The 18,315-nt window shown below is 37.8% G+C and overlaps 1 protein-coding gene across 2 annotated transcripts in view; it reads left to right on the top strand.

The window, feature by feature from the left end:
• The window catches only part of aak1a (AP2 associated kinase 1a), an 83,719-nt gene that overhangs the window by 40,427 nt on the left and 24,977 nt on the right, over positions 1-18,315 (top strand). The window contains exons 8-15 of one of the 2 annotated variants that reach the window (XM_073819642.1): positions 122-225; positions 4,417-4,496; positions 4,584-4,741; positions 6,980-7,149; positions 7,488-7,853; positions 10,455-10,648; positions 13,332-13,510; positions 13,626-13,712. In XM_073819642.1, the coding sequence (XP_073675743.1) occupies positions 122-225; positions 4,417-4,496; positions 4,584-4,741; positions 6,980-7,149; positions 7,488-7,853; positions 10,455-10,648; positions 13,332-13,510; positions 13,626-13,712 (1,338 nt within the window). The remainder of the gene's footprint in view (positions 1-121; positions 226-4,416; positions 4,497-4,583; positions 4,742-6,979; positions 7,150-7,487; positions 7,854-10,454; positions 10,649-13,331; positions 13,511-13,625; positions 13,713-18,315) is intronic. The other variant, XM_073819641.1, reaches the window with a different exon arrangement.

Genomic DNA, 18,315 nt, shown 5'->3' with positions numbered 1-18,315 from the left:
CTTTTCATGTAACAAAAAGGAAAATGTTTTAATTTGAATAAATCTTCTTTCAAGATTTAGCTAAATAGTTTTTCACCTGTACACTTTTATGTTTTGATTTGTTGAATTTTTCTGATCTCAGGTTACATGCTGGAGCCAGACCCCGACATGAGGCCAGATATCTACCAGGTCTCATATTTCGCCTTTAAACTGGCACGGAAAGAATGCCCAGTACAGAATATCCACGTAAGATTCATACTCCTGCTCATTCATACTCTTCAAGATCTCTCTCCATTTCCTGTGCTATAACTATACAAGCTTCCATGTGCATTAGCCCTGCCCTTCTCAGCCGTTTTCCTGTCACACTCAACAGTTTTCTTGTTCTTTATTCCAGCACATACTTCTTAATCTATGTTTAATTCATGACTATGCCTTTCAGTAGATATCGCAAGTGCTTGCACGTAACATCAGAGGAAGTGGAATGTCGCTCGTGGCTGCCAGCTGGCCCACATCCAGCAGCCCCTCCCACTCTGAGCAGTATTGATAACATAATGGAAGCATTGAGCTGTGATCAAAGACATATTAACATTGGCACCCGCAAATGCCGTTTAGAGTTCGATACAGGAATAACCTCTGCAAAGACAGCTTTTTAATATTCCTTTGGCTTTCCTGACGTAGGGATGTTTGGCTCAGACTGCATCTACAAATAATTATCAAAGCTAATGAAAGTGCTTTCATTACACATTTCTGCTTGAGCCAACTCATGCCTATCTTTTGTTGTTAATTATGTCATCTTCACTTACTTTTACACATTAATAGAAATCAAACGATGCACTTAAGAACTTAAGAACTCTGGAAGAAAAAGGTACTAAGCCATCTCTTACACTGCCAGTCAAAAGTTTTTGGACAGTAAGATTTTTAATGTTTTTTTTTAATGACTCTTCTGCTCACCAAGCCTGCATTTATTTGATTCAAAGTACAGCAAAAGCAGTAATGTTGTGAAATGTTTTAACTATTTGAAATAACTGCTTTCTTTTTGAATATATTTTAAAATCTAATTTATTCTTGTGATTTCAAAGCTGAATTTTCAGCATCATTACTCCAGTCACATGATCCTTCAGAAATCATTCTAATATTCAGATTTGCTGATCAAGAAACATTTTTAGTATTAGTATTATTAATATTTGAAACGGTTCCAGGGTGGTTTAAATATAAAGATCCAACGATCAGCCTTTATCTGAAATTAAAAAGCTTTTGTAACATTATGCACTATACCATTCAACAGCTTGGAGTCAGTATAATTTAATTATAAATTATATTTTACTTTTATTTAGCAAGGGTGCTTTAAATTGATCAGAAGTGATGATAAAGACATTTTATAATGTTACAAAAGATTTCTGTTTCAGATAAATGCTGTTTTTTTTAAGCAGCAAATCAGAATATTAGAATGTTTTCTGAAGGATCATGTGACTGAAGTAATGATGCTAAAAATTCAGCTTTGAAATCAAAGTAATTAATTACATTTTAAAATATATTCAAATAGAAAACAGTTATTTTAAATAGTAGACATATTTCAAAATTGTACTGTTTTGCTGTACTTTGAATCAAATAAATGCAGGCTTGGTGAGCAGAAGAGACTTCTTTAAAAACATTACAAATCTTAACTTTTAAAACTTTTGATTGGTAATGTATATAAAACTTATTAAACTAACTTACTAAAACAAACTCTGAAATCAAAACTGACACAATCTGCTTTCTGAATTTTACTGGTCTTCATGCAGAATAACGGTTATTTTAGTGGTAGTTTTATACTATTGCAGTATTTTTTATCATGAATTTGCTTTCATTTGAATATTTTCCAGTTTCATTTTAGTTGAGGTTTTGTTAGGTGCTTTGTCATTTTTATTAGGTTTTCATATTTATATTTGTTTATTTTTAATTCTAGTAATTTTAAACATTTAATTTTCAGTTAATTTTATTTATTTTAACCTTTATTTCAATTACCTTAAATGATTTTAGTAATTTTTTAAACTTTGTATTTCAGTTAGTTGCCAAGATAATATTTGTAATTTTTTGTCTAGTGGTTATATGTAATATTAATACAGCTTTATATTAATTAACTAAGCGGTATTTGTGTGCATCTGTATGTTTAATTGCACATGTTTCATGTTGACTAGAGCCACCAAAATGTAACGAAATGTGACCCTGGACCGTCTTTAGTAGCATGGGTATATTTGTAGCAATCCCCAAAATACATTGTATGGATCAAAATTATAGTTTTTTTTTTTATGCCAAAAAATCATTAGGATATTAAGTAAAGATCATGTTCCATGAAGATGTTTTGTAAAGTTTCTACCCTAAATATATCAAAACTTTTTTGATTAGTAAAATGCATGACTAAGAACTTCATTTGGACAACAGCTTTTTTTTTGCATCCTCAGATTCCAGATTTTCAAATAGTTGGTCAAATATTGTCCTATCCAAACAAACCATACTTCAGTGGAAAGCTTATTTATTCAGCTCTATTTAAAAAAAATTACCCTCATGACTGGTTTTGTGGTCCAGGGCCACATATACTGTAATTGTAGCATTAAGTCTGAGTAAAATGAAAGTTTACATACAGATCAAATAAAACATAATTTATTAAAGATGAGAAAACAAGCTAATCCAAATATTAAAAAGAACAACACTACAAAACAATACCAGAGCACAAGGAATAGATGGTTTGCATGATTCAGTTCCCGAATGCTGGCGATACTCAAATGTAAACACTCAATGAATGTGCTACTGAATATGTTGTTCTGCTAATTTATACTGTTTATCCACAGAAAAAACGTGTGGAAGTTGCTAAATCATATAGAGAAGGACAGTAAGCAGGAAAGGGCGCAATATTTTGACAAACTAAAGTTAATAGGTGGTAAAGATACGTACGAGCAGTTTTGATTAAGATATTTCACCTACCTGAGTGGAAATGATAAAAACAAACAGGAACGCTGTCAAGATTCTTGCCCTGGAAATGCTGTTCAGTTTTGGCCAACCACAAATGCCTTATGCTCCTCAGCACTGTTTTCCTTGATTTGTTATAACTTTTGGCAGTATGCAATACTCCAAATCATTTTCCCGGTCCAACTGATTAGTACAGCCCAAAACATGAAAACAATTGATTAATTTCAGCAGCAATAATCAGTAAGATATGTGAGTTTGTTTTGGTTCAGTGGTTTATTGACGGCGCGTTGTGAACATAACATAACTTACAGCCATTATCTGGCAACAAAAGTGAGTACATCCTAAGTGAACTTGTCTAAAGTGTCAATATAGTGTGTTATAACCATTGTTATCTGGCACTGCCTTAATCCTCCTGAGCATGGAATTGACCAGAGCTGCACAAGTTTGGGATCGTTATTGTGTTGGAAAACTGCCATTCAGCGTAGTTTCTGGAGGGAAGGCATCATGTTCTGCTTCAGAATGTACAGTACATAATGGACCATAATGGACCTCACCAGGATATCGCCACACATGCTGGACACCATCTTAGCCAAACAAGTTTATCTCACAGTCTCATCAGACCACAGGACATGGTTCCAGTAATTCATGCTCTTGGTTGTCTTCAGTAAACCGTTTGCATGGCTTTCTTGTGAGCCAGCTTTAGATTAGGCTTCCCTCTGGGATGACACCTATGCAAACCGACTTGTATTGTGTGGCGTATGGTCTGAGCACTGACAAGCTGACCTTCTACTTCTGCAACCTTTAAAGCAATGCTGGCAGCACTCATGCATCTGTTTTTTGAAGCCAGATTCTGCCCCTGACGCACAGAACATGAGCTTAACTTCATTGATCGACCCTTGCAAAATGAAATTCATCTTGGAAAACCTCTGTATGACCCTGACCACTGTAGTGTAACTCGGTTTCAGGGTGTTACTGAACCTCTAATAGTCTTGGCCATCTTTGTGTAGAGCAACAATTCTAATTCTCAAATCCTCAGAGAGGTCTTTGCTATGAGATGCCATGTTGAACATCCAGTGGTCAGTATGAGAGAATTGTACTTAAAGCACCTAATTTTAACTGCGCTAATACAAGATACACAGCTTTGTATGGTCCTGTCAAGCAGATAAAAACATAAACATGGTGAATTGGACATGTGGCTTTGCATGGTTAAACAACATACTGCTGTTATCACTTTGGGGTGTGCTCACTTTTGTTGCCAGCTATTTTGACAATAATGGCTGTATGTTGAGTTATTTTCAGGGGACAGTAAATCTATCCTGCTATACAAGCTGCACATTGACTACTCTAAAATATCTCCAAGTTTCATTTCTATAGTATTGCCCCTTGAGAAGATATACTAAAATGGTTGCTGAAATGTTAGGAGTGTACTCACTTTTGTGAGATACTGCAAATGTAAGAAAAATTGTAATAATATCCTTCTTATTCCATTAGAATTCACCCATTCCAGCAAAACTCCCAGAGCCAATCAGAGCCAGCGAAGCCGTGGCCAAGAAGAGTCAAAACAAAGCCAGGTGAGACTTTCATTTTTTGTTTTTCTTTAGATTAAGAATGCATATAGTGGTAGTTCTAACTCGACTTGAACTTTTCTCGTCATTTAGGATCACTGATCCAGTCCCCACGACTGAGACATCCATAGCACCACGGCAACGTCCCAAGGCTGGCCAAGCTCAACAAATCGCAGGCATCCTGCCCATCCAACCAGCCCTCACCCCTCGCAAAAGAGCCAATGCACCTGCAGGACCAGGCCAGCCAATCAGTGAGTGTTCATTTAGTCACCTTCATCTAAAATCAAACTAATATGTTTGGCTGCATTCTTTAAAGCTCTTTTTTTTTTTGACATCTCTTTACACGTATTGACTGGCATGTGTCTTTGGCTGACAATATACAGCTCTAGTATTCCCACTGGTTCAATCAGTGTGTCATTACAGAGAGCTTTTAAACCCTCACTAATGAGTCTGAGCTATTGAGCCCCTGACACATTCAATCCTACCGATCTGTCATTTCACTTCCTATTTCTGAAGTCAATGCTCATTAAAGCCCTACATGTCTCATTGACAATGAATATCCTGGCATATTGTTATCGTGCTGTAATGTTTTAGCACCAGATTATCTGGATATGGATAGTAACACCATGTCTTAATTTAGGATGACAAATGTAATTTACAGTAAGTAATTAATCACTGAAAATTCGAATGCTATATTTTGGATGTATAGAAATGTGAAGCTGGATTTTGAACAAGTTTGATGTTTGTGGGTGGGGCTTTCCAGTACAATGTGACAGAGTGGGAATCTATAGGACAAATAAAATGTTAAACTGATTATGGTTTATTGATCTTATGACTGTCACCTGGAAATAACCTGAATGTAAATGCATTCAATCGCTGTGTTAACATATGTGACCCAAAATGAGGAATGTACACAGCTAATTTTGAGCTATAGACAAAAAAAAAAAGAATAATAAATGTCGGTCAAATTTGAAGTTTTCACAAAAATGAGTTCCTTAAGCCCTTGTCATGTGATCCCAGTGCTCCAAATAGTAATTAAACATCTAAAATACATTTTCTCAGAGGGGTACCTTTTTCTCTGCTTACTTCTCACACTGCCACTTTTGTAGTTTTAATAATAGATCTTTTGTAATGAACTGAAGTGATTTTTATATTTGATTATTTGTTTTTCTTACCTGAATGGTTTTGTTTAGATGTAAAATGAAAAAGTAAGGCACAATTTTTCTTTCTTATATTTGTTCTATTGTTGTTGTTTTTTTGCATCTGTTCTTATTTTTAATAACAAAGATAAAATAAAAATGGCTATATTGTGTATTAATATAGTAATTAATATTAACAAAGGAAGTGGAAGAAATAATGCAACGTTCCTAGGTGATTTTGCTTCAGAGAACTTTAACTTGATTTTTCTCAGAACTGACTTTTGTCTGATAATAATTTTTGAACAATTGCTCATTGTGACTCATTTTGCCAGCACAGGTCACATATGGAAACAATTTCCTATTTTAACCTAAATTATCACATTCCAGTTATTTATGTTAATATGTAAACCCTAAACACAATTTCATAAGTTTGGTGTGAGTAAGTTTTTTTTTTTTTTTTGTAAAAAAAATAATACTTTTATTTATCAAGGATTTTACTTGATCAAAAATGACAGTAAAATACGTATATATAACGTATTTATAATGTTACAAAAATACATTTTAAATAAATACTGTTCAAAAGATTCTGAAAAAAATGCATCATAGTTTTTAAAATAAGCAGCAACATTTTCAACATTGATCATTTTTAATAATAAGAAACGATTTGCCATTGCATGAATAAAATACATTTTAAAATATATTTAAATAACAGAAAATCTTTTTTTAAAATTATACAAATATTTCACAGTATTAGTTCTTCCCTATTTTGATCAAATAAATGTGGCTATGATGAGCATAAGATAAATAATTTTCATGTATATTCAAAATTCGTTCATCTTACAGTAACTCATTGATTAAGTTACTGTGTAGAATGACTAAAAATGCAGAGTAAAAGGTAATAGCTAGTAGGAAAAGAACATACATCTTTGTTTTTTTTTTTCAGAATAAGACTTATTAGGTAAATATAAGAATAGATCGAAATCAAATTGCTGGAGGGAAAAAACACATTAAGGGACATAATAAATATAATGAAAGTTTTAACTGTTAATTTGACTCCACATTTGTCATTTATGGATCCCTGCATATGACATGCATGGGGAAAACAAGATAACATGGCCATTAATTAATAATTTGTTTTAACAGCTTGCTAGTTAATTCGGTCATTCTAGTAAAAGCATGATCATAAAAAGAGTGACCATACAATAAGGCAATAAATTACATATTAGAACAAGTTGTGGGAACATTTTTAATGATACATAATGGACATGATATCAGTTTTTTTTGCATGTCATGTGCAAGGCTCTATAGTCAAATCTTGTGTTTCTATTCTGTTTTTCTTTTGGTTCACAGGTGTTAACATGGCTTCCCAGCCTGTTTCCCAATCACAGGTTCCTGTCAGTCAGCAACAAGCCACACCCACTCCATTGCAGGCCACTCCCCCTCCACCCCAGACCACACCCCAGCATGCACAACTTTTTGTGCAGCAGCAAAATGCAGCCTTCTTTGCTGCTCAACAACAGGTAACTGCTACATGAACAGTTCTGGAAATAGTCTTAAAAAATATTTGCTTATTATAAATGCATGTCTTACCGTGAACAGCATTCCTCTTTAATCCACTGTAAACTCAGATTCAGGTCTGACTCTAAACACTCAATTTTCATGATCCAATCAAATCTAAATGGATTTTTTTTTTCTCATTGAATGCACAATTTTGCTCAGATGAGTCACATTATGAAAGTTAAATGGGTTGTGATTGCTCTTTCATGTGGATTTAAAATGCTATGTAGTAATTTTCATTACAGGTTTTAACTTTTTTGTCCAATGTGATGCCAATTATTGCACCTACCTCCTGTTTTAGCAGCATCACTCAGCACAGACCTCCGTCTTACCTGCACAAACGGTTGCATCATCCTCCACCCCTGTTTCTACACAATTTAAACCTAAGAACAGGGCGCCCCCTCCACCCATACACCACCCTCAAACCAACCGCCTGACAGCGTTACCAGCAACCGCACAGACAAAAACAAAAGCAGCGGCTCCAGCCCCGCCCACAGAGTTCTCACATAGTAATAGTGTAGATGGTGATATCACTGCGACTGTGTCTGCCCAACCTAAAACCAAAGCTATGGCACCTCCACCCCCCACATCACACGCCTCCACCCTTCCTCCACCTAAAACCACCTCAGCACCATCCGCTGACTCTGAAGTGGACCCAGAGCAGAGGGTAACCCTCCAAACATCTGTATCTGCTCTGTTAGAGTGATTTTTGCTTGCTTTCTAGAGACTTTATCCTTCTCTTTTTGGCTTTCTTGCATGTTAGAGATGGTTTACCTACAAATTACAATTAAATGAGCAAATTATGACTATACATCTTTGTAACTTAATGTTTTTTGCTAATTATTTCTGAGATTTAACATCATCATGAAGTCAGCAGGTGTTGACAGTTACGGCATATTTATGCCTGGAGGGCAAGGTGTCATGTGGAGCTGTTCTATCTAATAGCATACATATTGAATTTTACATGGGTGAAAACGCGGCTGTGGATATACATTATCTCACAAAAGTGAGTACACCCTTCACATTCCAGCAACAATTTTAATGTATCTTCTCAAGTGACACTACTCACTTTTGTTGCCAGCCATTTTAACAATAATGGTTGTATGTTGAGTTATTTTCAGAGGACAGTAAATCTATACTGTGTACGGAGCCCCTTACGTCACCTGTAGGAAAAAAATAATTAATCCGTGGGGACGGTTTTGCAATTCGTTCCCTCAGTTTATAAACCGTACTCATGAATTCTTAAACTGTTCCCTCGGTTTAACAAACCGTGCCCACGAATTTCCAATCCGTGCGCTCAGATTTTGTAAACCGTACCCTCAGATTTTGAATCCGTACCCACAAAATCATAATCCGTGCGCACGCTTTCGCAATCCGTTAGATCCGAGTTAGATGCATGCTGCACTATTAATGTTATTATTAAATAAGGCCTATTATTACATTGCATTTAGTTTGACAGCAAAGGAATGGCAACATAACCTGTACATTATTTGTTTTGTATTGCTTTTTACCCTCTCCTCTCCAAAACTCGTTTTTTTTTTAAATTCAGGTAATTTTACATTTTGAAAAATATTATTAAATAAAACAAAGCCGTTTGACCAGCGCTCTTCACTTATTATTTTATTTTGGTACCATGACCGCAAAACAAAAGACAAAACAGGCTTCTTTTTAGCGTTTATTTTACATTAATAACCAATAGGATAAAACACATGGTGTTTTGGCAGCTAATCTATTGGTGATTAATATAAAATAAAGCTAAAAACTGTCAGTGTTGCATAGTCTCATATAGCCTACTGAGAAATAAAGTTTAATAAATGCAAAACAATGCATCCAGCACTTAAACAGGTGTCCTGGTTGAATCTGGGGGCGGGGCCACAAATCCGTGAGAGCAGTTTACAAACTGTGGGAACGGATTGCGAAAGCGTGCGCACGGATTATGAATTTGTGGGTACGGATTCAAAATCTGAGGGTACGGTTTACAAAATCTGAGCGCACGGATTGGAAATTCGTGGGCACGGTTTGTTAAACCGAGGGAACAGTTTAAGAATTCGTGAGTACGGTTTATAAACTGAGGGAACGAATTGCAAAACCGTCCCCACGGATTAATTATTTTTCTTCTACAGGTGACGTAAGGGGCTCCGTAATACTGCTATACAAGCTGCACATTGACTACTAAAATATATCCCAGTTTCATTTCTATAGTATTGTCCCTTGAGAAGATATACTAAAATGGTTGCTGAAATGTGAGGGGTGTACTCACTTTTGTGATACTGTATATAGGATCAGTAATTTAAAAACTGTTTAATGGTTTTGTACGCAGAACGCTTTTTTGTAAAGATATTTTGTCAAATGAACAATTGGCATGTTGTTGAACAACAGCATTTATTCCTTGTTTTCATTCCTGTCAAAAATTAAATATGCTTCTATCCTGGTCATGGCACATCTTTAACAACTGCATGTTATTCCAAAGCCATATCATCTTTGTTGTTCTTCCATACAATACTAAAGGATAAGTTGAGCTGAATGTTCACACTGTTTTTTTTTCCCCATGAAGTAAAAGTATATTTCAGTTTCAGATTGATAGCTTTCTGTGATAAACATGCACATTTTCTAAATGTCATTCTCTGTCCAAGTTTAATTTTCGTCTGTGTATTTACAAAAACTGGCATTAGTGGTGTGTCAGGTTTCACATCCTTTCAGCACAGTGCTATTGGTTGCAATGTGCAAAGTTTGGATATGCACCAGCACAAAGGACATTTGAGGGCAACGACAGTGGATGTGAATGTTTAAATGAATAATGACTTCCATTTCGATCTGTTCTTCACACAAAATCTTCTATGGTGTTTTTGTCATCTTTGTAGCTCAGCAGTCCCAGTATATAACCACTATTGTATGGAAACAAGAACCTAGGATAATATGTAAAAAAAGAAGATTATATGAATTTGGAATGACTTGAGGGTGAATTTTTCTATTTAAATGAATAGAAATGGCTGAATCATCTGACAACAGAACAGACATTTCACCTTTCAGATCTTTTAGACCTTTTAGACATTTTCTCATTTCACAGATCGCCTTTTTTCAACAAGTCACTGAGATTTCAGATTAACCTTTTTTTGTATATCTGAAGCTCCCTTTCTTCACTTTTCAAAAGCCCCCATCTTTTCTACAGAATGTCTCTTTTGATGTTTTAGAAATTCAATTCTCTAATAAACATCCTTCAGCTTTCACAGTCTTTAATGTTGTCTCTGTATCTTTCTTTCTGTAAAAGTCTGTCGGCGGAAGTCGTGGGGTGCATAAAGTCGGCTCCTTGACTCCTCCCTCTTCTCCCAAGACCGCCCCCAAAGGAGGTCACAGACGAATTCTGAGTGATGTCACACACAGTACCATATTTGGAGTTCCTGTGAGCAAGTCCACTCAACTGCTTCAAGCTGCTGCTGCAGAGGCCAGCCTCAACAAGTCCAAGTAAATCAAGAACATACCTAATCAATTGTTTTATAGATCAGTTTTAAGCATTACATTGTCCAGCACTGAGTAAAGATGAATATAAATATTGTTTTGGAGTAATATTGGAACTACATTCGATCAATTCTGAGTAGCAAAGTGGCAACACTAGGATCATTTTAAATATCACATCTTGCAAAACTAGTACTTTCTTGATCTTGCTATTTGTAGAAGTTGGATATGTTCAGGATAAAATTCTGTTAAATGCAATGTGCTCTGCTTAAACCTTCATTTATAGTATGATGAATCAAATGGAAGTAATTCAAGCCATGGTTTTTAACATCTGGATCTTTTCTGCTGAAAAGGTCGCAGGTGGTCTAGCTGGCATCCTAACCTGGCACTCAGCTGGTTTACCTGAAAAGTGCCGAAAACCCCTCTAAGACTAGCCAACATCCTAGACTCTCCAAACTGGGAGACCAACTAAAACTAGAAAACTATCTAATGCTGTTTTAAGCCGTTGATATTTTTTTTTCAACAGGGTTTATTCATTATTTTTGGTTTACAAAAGGTTTAAGGCTTGACACACCAAGCCAACAACAAATAACTTGGGGCCAGATTTACTAAACAGGGCAAATTAGCATTAGAGTACAATTACATAAAAGCATCAATGGGAGGGGAAACTTCTGCGTGTGATTTACTGACAAGGCGCACATTAAAGAACAGACACATCCAGATCTATAATGACCAGCACAATCTACCAAGAGCAGTACAAATTAGCACAAGCATTTCATTTTCATATTCTCCTACCATAATTTTGTGTCTGAAAGGAAACTCATAGAAATTTGCGCCCACAAAAAAGAACTGTGTCCATGCCTTTTAAGTGCTAATTCTTCACTGCACGTCTTTAGTAAGTCCTGACAGTACTATTTTAATGCCAAAAGACGGCCCATAGTGTCGACAAAAGCCAGGCATGTTGTCGCCTGTGTCTAGGCCAAAAAAATTGCACTTGGACACACCACAAAAACTATATACAGTTTTAATCGGACTCTCACACCTGGTCCGAAGTTAACTTTTGGTCTGTGTATGTTTATCAGTCTGGCTACTGGTGAGTAATATGGCACCGACTACAAATGCAGTTAAAGTTAAGGTGATGAGTAAACTAAATTTGTATCTCTGAAGCAGGGTTCCCACAGGTCCTTGAAATCCTTGAAAGTTTGTGAATCTGAAAAAAAAAATTCCAAGGAAGGTGTTTGAAAATGAATGAACATACATAGATACAGGTCCTTGAAAGTGCTTGGATTTATTTTGTGCAAGAGGTTTTCTGGAAAAAAAAAAAAAAATCCAATTGTCCCTAGAATGAAATGGTCTGTTATTGGCTTATTTGGAAGGCTCATGAATATTAATGTGAGCTCTGCTCTGATTGGCTGTTTCACAGAGCTGCTCATCTCAATAGCTTGCACATGGAGGAAATATTTATTTAATTACGGAGCTCTAGCCACTTTTAATATGCAGTTTGTTGAATCTGCCGTTTTGAATACCTGACATTTTACTCTCACTATAGTAATTGCATGTGCTCTGTGTAACGTTATACTGCAGCGACACAAGGACTTACCGCACAAGTTTTGATGCTTTAGTGATGCTTAGGATCTGTTAATCATTCGTCATCATCAGCGTAGTCATCTCTCCGTTTATGTGGTAAGTGAAATCTAACTGCAGTGTAACAGTATGTACATCTGTACTGCAATGTAACAGGCTACCGCTAGCATTAAGCTAACCGTATCCTTTCAGTAGCTCACGTTATTTTACTGATGTACTGACGTTACTGGTGATTGGGCGATGCAAATGTTGGGGGCGTAACTATTAACGATCCCGGGGCTATTGCGTAATAGTCTGTGTTATGCTGGAATCGACCTATTTTTCGGTGGTCTATTGCAAGCACCAGATTTCTATAAGGAGGAGGAAATGGTGGTGATTGAGACTCATGGTATGTCATGTCCATGTACTGAACTGTTATTATTCAACTATGCCAAGGTAAACACAGTTTTCCATTCTATGGCACCTTTCAGTTTTTAAGTTGAAACTGGTGAAAACTTTTTACAGTGTGCATGAGATAAAATAACTCTCCAGACCACCAGTTGGCAGTAGTTCATATTCTGCATTTAAAATGGGAAACAGAAACTAGCTTTCCTCATTCTAGACAGCCATGTCTTTGCATATATTCACATATTAGAATAATGAGACACATTGAAGATGTAAAATTAGAAGAACCTTCTATGTTTGTACTCTAACTTACTATTTGCTTGCTTCCATCACTTTCATTTTTTTATTTTTCTCATACACTGTTTCACTATGCTAAACAGCCAGTCAGTGTGATCTCTCTTACTAACAGCCCGGTGGCCATACAACATGCTCACTAGGCCAAAAAGCTTCCAATGGTGGTCCAACTAGTGCCAACTTTTTCGGAACACACTGCAAAAACTGTTCTGAGAGATACTCAGCGGTGGCTCAACTTTGGCCAAAAGCCAGCTGTCAACTTAGTGTGTCACAGCCTTGGAGTTTTATGCAAAAAATAAATTGAAAATGCAAATGATAAATATTTCCAAGATGATAACTTGCCACCACTCACATGCAACATGCTGAGGTCATGCAAAAACATTGAAGTGGAACTTTTTCAAGCATTGCTATTTTTCTCTCTCTGCTGTAGGTCAGCTAGCACCACTCCCTCTGGTTCTCCATGTTCATCACAGCAGAGTGTTTATCAGTCAGGGGACGCTTCAGGGGCCTCGGCTGGAGCCCAAGCATCCTGGAACCCCTTTGGTGATGACAATTTCTCTAAACTCACAGCAGAAGAGCTGCTCAACAAGGACTTTGCCAAACTGGATGGTAAAACCAATGTTTTCATTGAAAAGTTATTTTTAGCACAGTATTTCTTTTAGTTATCCAAACAACCCTCTACAGTAAAAACTGTGTGTGTGTGTGTGTGTGTGTGTCTTTGCAGCTAAGTCAGCAGAGAGATCCTGCCCTGAAAATCTGATTTCTGGGTTGCAGTCTGTATCTTCCAATAAAGGCTTTCTCCAGGGAGGAGGTACAGTCTATTTATCTCTCTATCTGTCTCTTTCTATGTCTCCCCCAGTGCTGCTGGGAGTCTGGTAGTGCTTAAAACACAACCGCAATGCAAAATTAGTTTCAAAACAGTTCATTTTCCAGTTTCAAAACAAGATGATGCCACAAATGCTGTTGAGTTGTGTTGAACCTGGAATGGTTTCAACCAATGGGTGCTTGTGAATTTTCAGGAAGGGGGAAAGTCATTCAGCATTTACTGAGAACTCTGGAATGGAATGCCAATCTATGTAATTCCCAATGGATCACGTCCCACCCTACATTTTTATCTTGAATATCCTGTTTCACCCAGAAGCATGCCACGTTGCAGAAGTAAAATGGCCTATGAATGTTGATTCATGACTTTCAAACAGTCTGGTCTTTTTAGTGACTTTAAAAAGCAGTTAATGTACTTGACCTCCTCAAGCCTTCCAGAAATAAAGTAACGTGTGCATCTCACCTGCTGGCAGCCTTGCAATAAGCCTTTCCTCTTTCTATTTATAGAGATAAAGACAGATAGGGCTCTCTACTTCCACCATTTTCTTGGAAACATTGTGTCAGTAAACAAATACAGTTAAAGTGTAAACTTTGATCAAGACTGTTATTTGGTGATTGAGACCTTTTAAATTCTATACATCAAAAGAAGAATCTGAATCTTTTGATGAGGCTTCTTCAGTTTTGCTCAAAACTAGATTTAGGAATAAGATACACATTGGTGAGTAACTCCCCATTTAGCACCAGTTTTGCTACAGACATTAATGATGCACGAAAGCTTGGGACTTGTTGAGAAGAGCTGTGTTGTTGTTTTTTCTAAGAGGTCAGCCTTAAAACTTTTACCTGGTTGATGAAAATCATCATGATCAAAATCTCATATAGCCCTTTTCCACCAAGGCAGTTAGAGTTCTGGTTCGGAGTCAAAGCCTAGTTTCAAATCGGTTCTTCGATACCCAAAGCACCAGCTCTGAACTAAGAAAAGTGGTTTGTAAGTAGCACCAAAACATTGCCAGTCTATAAGTAAGAACTGTTTGCGTCGGGGGCTAGGGGCAGGGATACAGTCACCAACAAGAAATTTGAGGATGTTTGGATGCCGATGTAGGTTCGCAAATCCTTGAACATCAATAGCAATGCAACGTCCGCCATTGTTGATATTAGACTTGTTCGGGATGAGTAGGCGCTGCGCGGAGCAGTCGGCGTTAGAGCAAGAGCATTTCGAAAGCTTACAGTCATTTGCTCTCCAATTGCTTTAGTAGTGCTTTGGTGTTGTGTGGCAGTCAGTCTGCGCAGTACCGATGCAACTCGAGAAAGCCTGGTGAGTTTGTCTTTGGCGCTCTAGCTTTGCTGTAAAAGTTGATACTGTCGTAATCTGTGGGCTCGCTAGTCAAACCAACTGCAAACCAGCAATAACACTGGAAAATCGGTAATAGACTTATGTAGTAGAAACCCAAGCCATGAACCTGGAGGGCCCCCATTCTGCAGACTTTAGCTTCAACACACCAGCGTGGAAGCTTCTAGTGATCTTGAAGACTGTGATGAGCTGGTTTAAGTGTGTTTAACAAGGGCAAGATGGTGGCCTTGCAGGAACAGGGTTAAACAGCCCAGTCAAAGAGATTTGGGGGCTGGGCTCTTTCGACATGGGTCAGTAAGCAACTGGCTAGCAACCTCTCAGGGATAGTTCACCCAAAGATAAAAACTCTGTTATCATACTTCCCTTTTATATCATTCTAAACACACTTTTGTTAATCTTTGAAACACAAATGAAGATAGTTTTTAATGAAACGTCTGAGATTTTTGCTCAACTCAAAGTTCATTTCACCTAAATGTTCAAGAAAAAAACATTACAAAACACAATGTTATTTACGAATATCAGGTCCTCTTTTGTATGCTATTTTTGCACACAACAAAATCAATTACATAAACAGCATACTCTACTACAGTGTATATAATGGTACAGCTAGTTAACTGTATGGTACAGTTATTCTCTCTTTTAGATTTTTTGTATTAGAATTTGCAAAAAATATGCATTCATGATGACTCTCGGCAGAAAGCAGAGAGAGTAGATTAGCGCACGGAGCTCTTACGTAAGCACAGCCTGGTAATCCTCTCTGAATCTGATGACACGCCAGATCATGCTGGGTAAATTTAAGGCACAGGTAAACCTTTTGAGAGCCGTGGGATGCAAGGTCATGAAATTTGCAATCATGTGTACTCTAGCTCTATGGTGATCTATGACACACACAATTTTCCTGACATAATTAGTAGCCATATCTAGGGACCAAATTGAGAGCAGTAAGCAATCATCTTGCAACACTTCAGCAACCATCCAGAACACCCTAGAAACTGCATAACAATATAATTAAAAACACTTGGAATACCTAAGAAACTGTGTAGCTATTCCCTGGCAACCTTTCACAACACTCTAGGTGCGTCTGTTTATTCAAAGTAGTTGAATAACTGTCTTGACTTCATTCATGTTTAAAGGTTGATGGTTGATTCTCTCCCCTAGTGAAAGGGGGAAAGCGAGCGTTCTGCTGTTCTGTGACCTGAGTACCCCCTCCTCCCCCAATACCCTCATCCCAAAGTCCTCCTTTCTATCACAAAGACTGTGAGTAAAGCTCCAGCACTGTAACGAAAAGTGTGATTCTCAACTGATCCGCATGCATCTGATATAATGAAGCCGTGACAGTTGGACCATTCTGACCGTTTGCCAGTTTAACTAATAGCTTGTCTGGTAGTTGAGTGCTTTTGCCACCTCCTGCTCAAGTTATAACCCTGAGCCTGTGAAATAAAGATTGTCTGTCTAACACAAATAATAGGTTTTTTGCAAACAGCAGTGTGCTACACCTGTGGTCCTCAGAATTTAAGTGCTCTGTTGTGTATTGCATGCTCTAGCAAATGCGGTGGGCCATTTGGCTATTTCAGGCAAAATGCTCATACTGTGCACTATATACAGTACATGCTGCATACTGAAGAGTGCAAGGAGTATGGCAGTATGTTTTTGGTTTGTTTGTTTTTTTTATTCTGGGTTTTAGGTTGTTTGGTTAAAGTAGTTTTTGCTCTTACATTCCTGTTTTATCTACAGGATTCAGTATGATGAATGCTTATACTAGCTTATACTATTCTTAACAAATACCCTTTTTCCTTATGAGCAATACTTTTCACTTAACACCTCTCTTTCCTCACTTCCTCCCCTCTCCTTACTCACTATCCTCTGCTTTTCACTGTATCCTCCTCTTTTTCTTACTGTTTATCTTCTCTTTTCCTTACTGTCTCCTTTCTTCTTCCATATCTGTCCTTACTATTACTCCTATTGTCTACCATCCTCATTTTTCTCTTCCCTGTTCCCCTGTCTTATTCTGTCTCTTCTTCTGTCTTCTCTTCTGTCTCCTCTCCTCACTGTCTGTCAACTCCTCTCTGTCTCTTCTCCGCATTGTCTCTCCTCTCCTCATACATTCTGTTTCCTCCTTATTCTCTTATTTTTCTCCTTATTGTTTCCTCTCCTCTCCTCTCCTCTCCTCTCCTCATTGTCTCTTCTGTTTCCCCTCCTTGCCTCCTCTCTCCTCTTCTGTCCTGTTTCCTCCTCACTGTCTCTTCTGTTTCTCCTCACTGTCTCTTCTATTTCTCATTGCCTGTTCTTTTCTCCTTCTTGCCTCTTCTCCCCTCTCTTCTATTATCCTCTCCTCTCTGTTTCCTCCTTACTATCGCTTCTGTTTCTCCTCATTGTCTGTTATTTTCTCATCCTTTCCTCTTCTCCTCTCCTCACTGTCTCTTCTATTTCTCTTCTTTGCCTTCTCCTTTTCTCACTGCTTCCTGTCCTCCTCTCCTGTTTCCTCCTCATTCTTTGTTTTTTTTGTCTTCATTGCCTTCTCTCCTGTCCTCATGGTCTAATCTCCCTTATCCTTTCCTCACTGTTTTCTCCTCTCCTCTCCTCTCCTCTCCTCTCCTCTCCTCTCCTCTCCTCTCCTCTCCTCTCCTCTCCTCTCCTCTCCTCTCCTCTCCTCTCCTCTCCTCTCCTCTGTTTCCTCCTTACTGTCACTTCTGTTTCTCATCATTGTCTGTTATTTTCTCATCCTTTCCTCTTCTCCTCTCCTCACTGTCTCTTCTATTTCTCTTCTTTGCCTTCTCCTTTTCTCACTGTTTCCTTTCCTCCTCTCATGTTTCCTCCTCATTCTTTGTTTTTTGTCTTCATTGCCTTCTCTCCTCTCCTCATGGTCTCATCTCCCTTATCCTTTCCTCGCTGTTTTCTCCTCTCCTCTCCTCTCCTCTCCTCTCCTCTCCTCTCCTCTCCTCTCCTCTCCTCTCCTCTCCTCTCATCACTGTCTCTTCTATTTCTCCTCCTTGCCTTCTCTCCTCTCCTCATGGTCTCATCTCCCTTATCCTCTCCTCACTGTTTTCTCCTCTCCTCTCCTCTCCTCTATTTCTCCTCCTTGCCTTCTCTCCTCTCCTCATGGTCTCATCTCCTCTCATCACTGTCTCTTCTATTTCTTCTCTTTGCTCCATTCTTTGTCTTCATTGCCTCCTCTCCTCTCCTCTCCTCTCCTCTCCTCTCCTCTCCTCTCCTCTCCTCTCCTCTCCTCTCATCACTGTCTCTT

Source organism: Garra rufa, chromosome 15, assembly GCF_049309525.1.
Source record: "Garra rufa chromosome 15, GarRuf1.0, whole genome shotgun sequence".
NCBI lineage: Eukaryota > Metazoa > Chordata > Actinopteri > Cypriniformes > Cyprinidae > Garra > Garra rufa.
The sequence above is the reverse complement of the archived record's forward strand: the minus strand, read 5'-3'. Positions and strand labels throughout refer to the sequence as shown.